The 11,832-nt window shown below is 31.1% G+C and overlaps 1 protein-coding gene across 1 annotated transcript; it reads right to left on the bottom strand.

The window, feature by feature from the left end:
* Positions 1–2,046: 2,046 nt before the first annotated feature.
* LOC9319428 (linoleate 9S-lipoxygenase 5, chloroplastic) lies at positions 2,047–6,649 on the bottom strand. Its single transcript, XM_021031027.1, is given in 11 exon segments — positions 2,047–2,977; positions 3,057–3,320; positions 3,424–3,728; positions 3,833–3,940; positions 4,054–4,139; positions 4,235–4,259; positions 4,261–4,350; positions 4,352–4,575; positions 4,661–4,904; positions 5,651–5,949; positions 6,258–6,649. Coding segments are annotated over 11 exon segments (2,652 nt in total). The 5' UTR covers positions 6,496–6,649; the 3' UTR covers positions 2,047–2,208.
* Between the last annotated feature and the right edge of the window lie 5,183 nt (positions 6,650–11,832).

Here is an 11,832-nt window from a genome sequence, read left to right as displayed (position 1 = left end):
ATGTATTAATATCAATCCAAACTTGTTCCACCATATAATTTCGTTCCGTAAAATTAAACATTATTTTGTTATTTCTTTTAATAATACTTTTATTTAAAAGATATATAATTCGAGTCAATTTAAAAGTTTGCATTCAAATAATTTCCATAATATATATTTTAAAATAGTGTGTGTTTTTGGACCAACCTGTAAAAATAATTTATAATTGTATCATAAAATACTAAATAATTATATTTTGATTTGTTGATTTTTAGGATTTCACCTGTGGTATATTGTCCCGTTTTGGATAATTGTAGAAATTAAATAAATATCCGAATGACTCAGTTACGGGTTAGAGTAAAAAAAAAATGACCTGATTAAACGCGCAAATTTGTTCTTCAAAAATCTTAATATAGATTGTACACATATTTTTTTTCTTTATCGATTGAGTAATATATGTACATTTTAAAAATTTTGAATCATAGCATATGTAGAAAAAAATCTAAAATTTTATTAATTATATATATTTTATAATAGTTCAAACTAATATAAATATAAGATCATATAAAAGTGAAATGAGAATCATATATTTATATTTAAATTAGATAGAAAGGTTTTAGAAAATTAGCTCAAATTTGTTATATTAGCACTAAAACATCATATTTGATTTCTTTATCTATAAAAATCGTAGAGAATATGCCATAAATAAAGAGTTTAGGTATATTAATTAGTTGAAAATATATATATATATATATATATATATATATGTATATAAATTTTATTAATTAATTTTATTTTTGAATTTTACCAAAATTTAAGGAAAGATTCGATTTAAGATTTCCGGGTCAAACTCAGAAAAAAACCTGACTTGATTGGATTCTTTAAAATATACTTCAAAAATGTATAGTAGATATTCTTACTCAACCAGCGTACCCGTTATCATCTGTTTTTTTTGTTTTCCAGTTTTTTATGTCCATTTAATGTCATATACACCCTTTGTTCCTAATAGTTTGAAGTTTTAGAATTTTCATACATATTAAGAATTCAATCATTGTTTAATCATTTGAACATTAATTTTAATATTACATATTTTAAGATAATTATCAACCAATAGTAATTTTAGAAAGTTAATTATTTTCAATCATTACGCCTTGAAATTTATGAATTATTATTATAAATCAATAAAAATAAAGAAAAAAGCTAGAAAATCAATCTTTGTGAAACATATAACAAAAGGTAGAACATCAATCTTGTAGGAACGGACGGAGTATATGTTTTCAGCTGAATTTAGTTGATATCAAGTTATATAACATTATTCCACAACAGTTTCCTAAAACATATATTAACGTTTACACACAATAGATCTCTTTATGTTTTCAAGGAAAAAAAAAAGCTATTATTTCTCTGAATTGAACCAAATTACATAGGACAATTTTGTGTACCAGCGGTCAATTAAATACATCAAGTTTTTGTTTACTCAGTTTTGGTCCATAATAGAGTTTGATTCTCTTCGACAAAAAATATAGAGTTTGATTCTAATGGAAATTTAATTTTTATGTCGATATTTTGCAGTGGAACATATATTGTGACACTATAAATACATTATTAGAAAGGGATTATTTGGATTTGTCACTTTGCTTAAAATATTTTAGATTTGCCATTTTTTACCACTTAAAAAAAACTAAACATATGAGAATTTATTTTATAAAATACATACTTAATAACAAATACTATACCCTAAAAAATGGAACCAAATGAACCCAAATACAATGTGTTAAATTGTGTTTTTTAGATATAAGAAAATGGCAAATCTAAAATATTTTAGGCAATTAACCAAGGAATTTTTTAATAAATGTGTGGTTGACAAAAAAAAAATATATATATATTTTAGGCAAAGTATATATTTGGTAATTGATTCTCTACGAATTTATATACTACTAGCACACACAAAATCTATCGAGATCAACATCCATATTGTTCAAGCCATACTTTTAAATTTGTTAATATCCCATTATAATAGTTATGTTAATATCCCATTATAATAGTTACATAAATAGTGGTGAGAAATAAGGAAAAAATATATCACTTTTGAGTGACCACTTGAATCATATGAACAATGGATAACATAAAAGTAATATGTAACACGCAAAACCTAAAACAAGAAAAATTAACTTAAAGAGATAGACATAATAATTAAACCAATAATTAATCACATAATCAAGATTATCTTTAGATTGAGACACTGTTAGGGATCCCTTTCCCAGTAAGCCCACCTTCTCTTGTGTAATCCGAGGTATTCGGATACAACAAAGTGTACGGTATGTTAACTGGTCCGGTCCGGTTCTTGAACCTCTTGTCATTGTTTCTTCGTATAATATTGTTCTCTATCAACTCAAGCTCTTTCCCAAACCGTTTAAAAGCCTCCAAAGGCTCATCATCCGCCGTCCAATTCGGTGAATCTCTTTGCCCTAAGTAGATCTCGTCCGTTGAATGCATAGACAAGATCTCTATGATGGAGATACCAAGCAGAGTCTGTAACTGCGGCGTGATCGTCTTCAAGAAGGCTACGTCAGCGTCTTCAGCCAGCTCAGCGTACTCATCCGTACCTGGTTCAGGCATAAACCGGCGGCTGACTGTAGGACGGTTAGGGAGGAAACCGGCGTAAGGGTACTGTCCGAAATTGACTGCTGCGTGAAGAGCAGAGGCGATCCAGATGATGATCGTGCAGGTTTCGATTAGGTCGTCGCGGGTTTGCATAGAAGGCCACCATGACTCGTGTTGTTTATCGCCGTGACCTTTGGTTCGGAGCTCGGTCCACCATGATTGGATCTCTGTATCTGTTTGGACGGTTTTGTCATTCTTGTAGTAGAATGTGCAGTACTCTGTGACCCACGTTTTGATCGCTGACCAAATCTCTAAACCGTCGACCGCAAACGGGTAATCATCGATCAAAAGCTTAACACCATTGTCGCTCTTCGGATCTTCGACGGCAACTCCTCTGCAAAAACATGGAATGTTAAGATTACTTGTTACACAAGATTCAATGTTACTTGTGACTCAAGAGACTTGATTTATACCGTTTAAGGAGATCTTTTGGGAGAGCTTGATCGGTGAAAACCCAATTCTTGTAAATTGAAGAAGACATTTCCATGGCGTATCGACTAGGGAAGACTGTTCTCTCCAGAACTCCGTCTGAGTTTATGAGGATATGTCGCGCCAATGCGTTGATGTTCATAGTGTCACGGAAATGCGGATGTAGAAGTTTATGGATCGGATGGACAACGCTGAGTTGCCTGTTTGACGCGATTATGAACGGTTCAATCACCGCATGCGTTTGCAACCTACCAAAACCAAAACATTAATAACTGATTACTTTAAAACCGAAATCAAGTCTCGGTCTTTAAACCAGATGCTGGATATTTCACAATGTCACCATTTTCTTACCAATGGCTTATAAGCTGATGATAACCAGAGTCATTAACCGCCGCATAAGCCTTAGCAAGCTGCCAAACCGATCCCTCTACGCCTTTCTCTGCTGGTGTGAAAACTTTGCTCACCGATCCATGTGATTCGCCTTGTGCGTGTGGAAGACTCAACTCTATGGCGAGAGGCTTCAAAGTTCCGTCTTCTTGAAGCAACAGAAGGGTTCGGGTCGCATAGGTTTTAGTGTTTGTTGAGTTTATCCGTGTCAGGTAAGGCATCAATGCGTCGTGGTGATCCAATATGTATAGCTTATTCTGTTCCAAAGCCTTTTTCATATAAACCCAAAACAAAACCAATATCAGTTAACTACAGGGGATATGAAATCAGGGAAACTGTTACTTATTGAACAAGAAAAGTATATTATACTTACTTCTAGGACATTGAGGCCGTTCATGTTTGGTTCTATGTGCTCTTCTCGTATGGAAGAGTGTTGGTTTCCATACTTTGCAGAGTCTAGATTGCTCTTCGGCGGAAATTCCTGCAATATATATATATATTTTTTTTGTATATTTGAATTATTTGTAATCATCATTCTACTACAGTTTCAAACATTAGAGAAAAAAGATGAATGATATGAAACAAATAATGTACCTGGAGACGACTAATGACCACTGGATTGAGTCCAGCCAGCATTTCCCTAGCAAACTCTTCGTCGGTCCTCCAAGCCGATCTACTCTCTATAGAAATATACGATCATCTATATCAAGATCCATATAAAATTTTATCCGTATGAATCAAATATCCAACTTTGTTATCGAGTCTATAAAGTTACCTTTGAGGACGTCAGGCAAGGGAAAACTTCAAGAACCGTTCTCCGTCGTTTCGAACGAGCTCTCTAAACATCTCCCATGGGATAACATCACGGAGCTTAGAAATGGTGTGACCATTGGGCGAGCTTAATACTACCGTCATAGAGGTGAAAAACATCTTCGAAGGAGTCAAACTCGTTGATGGTCTTGTCGCAAACAGAGGCGATCTCAGGGACAAGAACTTGAGTCACCGACTTGAGCGCGTAAGCAAGAAAGTCAGAGAACTTCACATGGCTAAACCGTTCGTCCCTTGGCACGTATATGTTCAAGTTTAGTAATGCCAGCCTACTCTCGGACTTAGGGTCTGACCAAAAACGGTGACGTTTAGAACAAGTAACTATCAAGATTTGCAATGTGGTATATCATTTTGAAATGTTGAGTTGACTAACCGGATTTGGTGGGTTTACGGCCGGTTTTGCCACGACGAGGATAAGGCAGCTCAGGTGAACCGCCAAGAACCGGACGGGCTGAGTCAGGACCCTTGTCAGGAGCACCTAAGTCGTTGTAATAAGCGTAATCGTAAACTCTGTCCCATTCTTTGAATTCTCCTTCTTTCTCATTGCCTCTTAGATTCTGCAGCTCTTCTTCTCTTAGCTCTTTGATTAGCTCCGGTGTTTCACTTGGAAGATATGCCTTAAAGGAGAATATAATAAAGTTAGTAAAACAATAACTTCACCATACATTATTCTATGGGTTTATTTTAGGTTAACTACTAGAGAAAAAATAAATTAAATGTCCAACCCATATTATGCCTTTTGACTTTTGACTCTATAGTAGAGTCAGACCCATCCACTTTATTGTGTAAGAAAATCAAGGTTTGTGATAAGAATAAATCCAATAAAATATGAGAAAGAAAGATGAAACAATATAATATCAATAACTAAAAATGGTTGTCGTTATCAAGTTATAAAAAGATTCTATTAGATTAGAAAAATTATTGGAATAAAGGGAGATGGTGACTTGTAAAGATGGTTTCATTCTTCGGTACAATTATATGTTTACTACACACGTACACGAATATTCCAAAACTCTCTCTAGTCAATCAAAATAAATGATTTAAAGATTTAAGTCATATGGATTAGGAGATAACCTTACATCCAACCACTAACTAGTACCCTCTTAAATGTATTAATTAATACTCTCTACTTATCCAGAGAATAAATAAATAAATACATAGATACTCAAAGATTAAGAATGACCTACGGTTTAAGAATATTTATGATAACGTTTGCACATGGAAAATTCTGAGCAATCTAAGATTAGTTAGAAAATACTATATAAAATTCCAAGTCGAATATAAAAACCATTTGATTAGTACTTAATTCCGGTCAATTAGTGTATTATTATTACCCACCTGTCCCAAAACGTTAAGCGTTTACCTTGTTAGAGAAGAAAACGCGGTCGGAGCGGTATCGATGACTCGGGTAAATCCAAGAATTGCAGACGAAGTGTATCGGACCGCCTTCGCCACCAGGGAAGCCGCGGAGGGTGAGGGACTTAAGGTAGAATTGGCTGTGGTGGTGGTTCTTGATCACAAACGCAGCCGGTGGTCCCATTGACTCGTCCCAATCAAACGTTACTCTAAACGCAGTTTCCTCAGCGGTTACTGACGTTTTTAGTTTTGTTACCCATTTTTCCAGATGTGCTGCTTTTCCAAGTCTTCCTCTCTTCTCATTGGCTGATTCATGTCACACAAAATATTATTTAAAATTTGGATTGTATAAATTATAAAATGTATTCGTCACAACATCATGGTTTATATTATAACAACAATGAATCTACTACAGTAACGATTAATCTTAGTTCTTTCTATATTTGATTGAAATTACTTGAAGTTATAAGATTGAAAATCGATTATTTGAACGATTAACAAAATTTAAGAAAAACAGAGAATTCCTCTGTTTCATGTAAACTACAGTGATGAAATCGAAAGAAAGAAGAACTTTAAGACGGATCTGATAACGGGTCGGGTTAAAGAATGGGTACCCGGGTCGGGTTGGTGAGAGCTAATGAGATGGAGAGAGACACGACGACCAAAAAGCTCATGGACTCGATCAAGAAGAGAAGCCATAACGTCTTTGAAATCAAGAAGGTTCTTCTTCATCACAACCACTTCTCCTTCTATCTTCATCGTCGTCTTCTTGACATCTTCCTCCATTGTTTTTGTCTTCTTCTTTGTCTTGGGTTTGACGCATAAGATCTCTGTGATGTCGGTGTGGATCATGGCGATATATATTGCAGAATTTTCTCTGAGTGAGAATCAAGAAAAGGGGCAGAGAGAGAGAGAGAGATTCTATGCTTGGGGAATGAAGAAGAGAGAGATGTGTGATTATAAGAATGTTCTTTTTTGCATATAACACAAATCTGATGTACATGTGACATTTATATTGAATCGAAAACTGAACTCAAAGGTTTTACATTTGTACTACATTAAATTGCTTATCTAGTTTTAGTAACAACTAGATTTTGGGAATTGTTGAGTTGAATTTAGTCTTCAAATTAAGACGCCGAGTTTTACAAGAAAAATAAATTTTCTTAAAAGATTAAATTTTGTTTCAATCAGTTTATACATTGCATGTATAGTTTTTAGGATGTATAGTTTTAGGATACATTGCATGTATAGTTTTAGGATACGCTCATTTCTTCATAAATTAATTAGTTGGGAAACCAAATATTATTGTATTTTGGTTTTATTAAAGTTATGAAGTTGTATGTATTTGTTCCAATATTATAATATTTGGTCTGTGTAATGGTTTTTTCCCTAATTCTAATTAATAAAAACCAAAATACAATAATATTTTCGCAATTAATTTATGAAGAAATGAGCATATGTATTGTAAATAGCTTGTGGTTTGAGAATCAATTATTGAATACATGTGTGTATTAGTGTATATATAACAATGTAACCACTTATATAACATACATCATTTGGAACAACATGAACCGTACGGTGCGAAATAACTTAGCAATTTCCTCTCCTTCTTTTTATCAATAAAGTTTATATAATAAAGGAAAAAATAGACTTTTTTTTAATGTAGCCAGTATCTGTGAGAATTTAAATCTAAATGTCCTTTTCCTAAGTCAAGGTCATTTTTAAAAAATATTTTTTCTTGACATTGAATTCTACACCTACCTACTTCATAAAACTATCTGATGATAGACTTTAATATTTGGGATTGAGAGCGTGGCAGAAAATGAAATAGCCATCCAAATCCTACATATAACACAAAATCAATTTCATATAAATTATGATAAAGTATCTTATTAAAAAGATCATACTGAGATTTTGAATTATGAATTTGATCTCGCTCTAGTTCAATTAATTACCTAGTTTGCAGATATAAAAGAAAACCTAGTTTTTTTCCTAAACATTTTTTTCAGCTAAGAATTACCTTGATTGTTAATAACATACAACATTTAATCAATTACAAATTTTCTACTAGTGACACGATAATGATACTAATACAAATCACTATATTACATCTTTTGATTATATCTATACATGTATGAGAGATCATTTGATTTTTTTTTTTGTCAAATTTGTATATTATAAGCTAATGAAATAGTTCATATTCTTATATATTGGCAATAGGCACAATTGGTAATAATATAGAGTTATGAAATTGACACATGAATAGTTGACCATCCTACTTGTAGCTAGCCACCATGAATCAACTTTGAACTGCCATTCTGGGTCTAAACGGTAACTGAGGAATCCGGCTGAATCTAGCTGAATTGCGGAATCTGGCTGAATTTTTAGTGATTTTTAGCTGAATCTAGCTTAATTTTTACATTTCTAAATGGTAACTGCTGAATCTAGCTGATTTTTTTTGTGATTTTTGGTAAAATCTGTCAAAATAATTAAGACTTAAACTGAAATATCATCTAATAATTATGAATCTTAATCAATAGAATAACTAAGAAATATCTAAATAAAATAGATAAAATTATCTAATTGTCTAAGTAACTCTTATATTAACAAATAAATACTAAAATTATCTAAAACTAATACTAATATAAATAATATATTGGTTAGCAAAATTGAATTATTTTATCATATTTAATTTTCGAACTATTAAAAATATGTAAATAATTAAAATTTTTGTCAAAACATTTTTGAAAAATTAATTTCAAAAATTAACATGATAATAAAATAAAGATTATCTATAATTTTTTATTGTCATCTAGTAGTTTATCAATAATATGACGAGAATGATTACGAGAATTATCAAAAATTTGATATTTAAAAAATATTTTAGCATATGTTTGAGTTGTTTTTGAGAATTTTAAAATTTTAATTTAGATTAGTTTAAAGTTATTAAATTTATCCAAAATATCTATAATTATTCGAACATAAATTCGTCTCTTGTCTATTCTGGTAGTTATTTTATGTGTCTGAATGATTTAATATCATATTTGTATCTGTATAGTATGACTTATTTCAAAATATATATTTGATTTGTAATTTTTCATATCCAAAATATTTTAATTCGAGTTGTCTATTCGTTATTATCTGAATTTTCACCAGAAATAAACATATCTATATATCTGTTAGTGTTGAAAAAATTGCTGAATCTGGCTGAATTGAGCTGAATTTAGTTTGATGCAAATGGTGATTGGGGAATTGCTGAATCTGGCTGAATTCGGCTGAATATATTTTTGATGTTACCATTTAGTGCCTCTATTTTAATTTCACTAGATGGCTATAACAAACTATTTACAATATAAACATACATACGCATATACTGTTCTATTATTTTGTCCTAATTAAATTATGTATATAGTATAGACTATATTGTTTTTTTTGTTTCTATTGCTTTTACGTCTACGTTTCTCTTGTTTTGTTTTGTTTATTCACTAACCAAAGATGCAGCATGCAACATCCCAAACAAAAAAATGTAACATCTAAACCCACACCAAGAAAGTCATGCTGTAACATTTACATAACGAATTAAAACGAAAGAATTTTTTATGCTATAACCATGTTTGGTGATGTTTCTCGTAAAAGATTTTACATTTTGGTAAACATAAACATTTTGCCAAAGTTTCGTTGACAAATCATTTCAATACCATATCAAGTCGTGGAAGAAAAACCAAAAGCAACTGCTTCAAATTGTTGGATAGCTTCTGATATCAGAAAGTTATCGTCAAAGAGAAAACAATGACCGAATACATATCAAAGTAGGAAATTAAACAACCACTAAGTATTCATATATGAGCAAAACCTAATCCTGAAGGAAAGAGAAATCCAACGTGATAATTATAATAAACAATTAACAATCAATAAATAGAAAAAGAAAAGAGACACCGCTGACAAAACCCGTGTCTATTATAAAAGCATATGAAGAAAATTACAAGTAACAACCGATCGAGAGAGACCTTACTAAAGGATTTGAATTTAAATTTACTATTTATAGAACCAAAAAGAATAGATAAGTATACTCAAATCTGTTTCAAATTTATCAAAGTTTCCTTGTTTCCATCCATGATCCATTACTTAATCTTTTCGTCTATCTCCATAATCTTTCAAAAAAGTGAATATATTTAATCATTATCAAAGTTTTCTTGTGGTCAACAACTGAACTCTATTGCGAAAAACCAAAACCTTAATAAACAAAGACATTTATCAGAATTTAAGGCTAATTTAGCCCAAGTCCGCCAAAACGTTGACGTTACGTGGAATGTGTTTATTATTTAAGGACAATACTATGAAAACTAAACCATGTAAAAGAGTCCTACAAATAGAATACTTAAGTTTAAATATTAAAAACAACTTTTCTATTTTATTTTAAAGATCAAACTTGATAGTCAGTTCTGAACAAGTCTAGAGAGGCCAAAGTTTTTTTTTTCATTAAGAAATGCACAACTTAATCCAATGGTGCAACTTAGATTGATGCCTAATTCTTAGTATTCAATATCCACGCCGCTGGTAGTTAGTTCCTTAATAAATTCGTTCATTATCATCTAACCACTGTTATTAGAATGTACATTGAACAAGATTGCCCAATGAAATACTCAAATTCCACTACAGAAACATCATTAAATATAACTACCATTGTTATTAAAATACATTGAATAAGATTGCCCATTGAAATACTCATAAAATACCACTACACAAAGATCATTAAATATAATTACCATTGTTATTAACATACATTGAACAGGATTTTCCATTGAAATACTCAAATACACCACTACACAAACACCATTAAATATACCTACCACTATCATTAATTTGTACTCCATATATTTAGGAATATATATGATGTTTTATATAAAAGAGGGATATTAAGAAATTATAAATAAAGTTATGTATTTTAAAATTTTCACAAAAAATATTATTTATATAGTCCAACCATGTATTAAAGAAGCGATACAAGTTCACAAAATATCATATAAATTTATAATGTATATATATAGAAAATTGAAAACATCTTATAAAATAAGATAAGAAAGAAATCTCTAAAATATTTTATATTTCGAAACGGATAGAATATAAAGTTAGAAACAAGCTTGAAAACTAATATTTGTATACATAGAACTAGCTATTGTTGTTTTATTGAATATAAAGTTGACAATTAGAAGGAGAGGAATATGTTATTAAAAAAGAGTAAAAAAGAGATTAGGAAGTGAGTAGGTGTGTGACCACCCTCCGAAACATGTTCTTAATTTACTTCTTTATTGGAGATACTCTTCTTTACTTGTTAACCGTGTTAGGAATCAACACACGTTTTTTGGCATTGAAATTAAACGAAACTCTTTTTTTTTTTTTTTTTTTTTTTGCCCATGAAAGAAATGAATATTCAAGTGAAATGTGAATCACATGCGTTGATATTTGATAGGACTGGTGGTTTGGAATTAGTTGTTTGCATTAGTGAGCTTCTACTTTTTAATCATATTCTTGTGTAAAAATACAATAAGTGCCAATTAGAAAATAAGTTTGATGTAAACTCTCCTCTCTTTTTCTTCAAACCATTCAGCTTTCAATGTGGCATTCAACTGTAAAACTGTTTTTCAATGAATAAAATTTTACATTCATACAAAAAAAAAATACAATAAGTGTGGTTTGTTGTCTCCTCTTTAAATCGTTGTGTGTTAAAAGAATGTGGTTTAATCAATTTTTTTTTCAATAATTAATATCAGTTAGTTACAATTTGTAACTTACAAAACATATGCTAAATATCAGTAAACATTTTCTTTAGTAAACCCTAAACCCTAAACCCTAAACACTAAACAATGTAATGAATGTATACATGGACATATTAGCCTTATGGTTGGGTTCGATTATTTTTGACCCATGGGTTATATATGTATTCCCTACTTATGCACTATCCCAATAATTTAAAAGGTAGAAAAACGTAATCATCGTATTTGGTTCCACGCTTATGCACTGTCCCAATGAGCCGAACCATGTTGGTAGTACTTAGTAGTAGGTGAGGCACAGGAGATATTATTTTCTGACTCAGGTGTCTTTCTCTTTTCTCTTTTCCATATTTGAACCCTTTATATTGATTTTTTTGCATTCAACTAAGATTGAGAATTTAGTACAGTGTAGAGAAAA

Source organism: Arabidopsis lyrata (assembly GCF_000004255.2).
Source record: "Arabidopsis lyrata subsp. lyrata unplaced genomic scaffold ARALYscaffold_3, whole genome shotgun sequence".
Taxonomy (NCBI): Eukaryota; Viridiplantae; Streptophyta; class Magnoliopsida; order Brassicales; family Brassicaceae; genus Arabidopsis; species Arabidopsis lyrata.
Note: the sequence above shows the minus strand (reverse complement) of the source record. Positions and strands in the feature narration are given on the sequence as shown.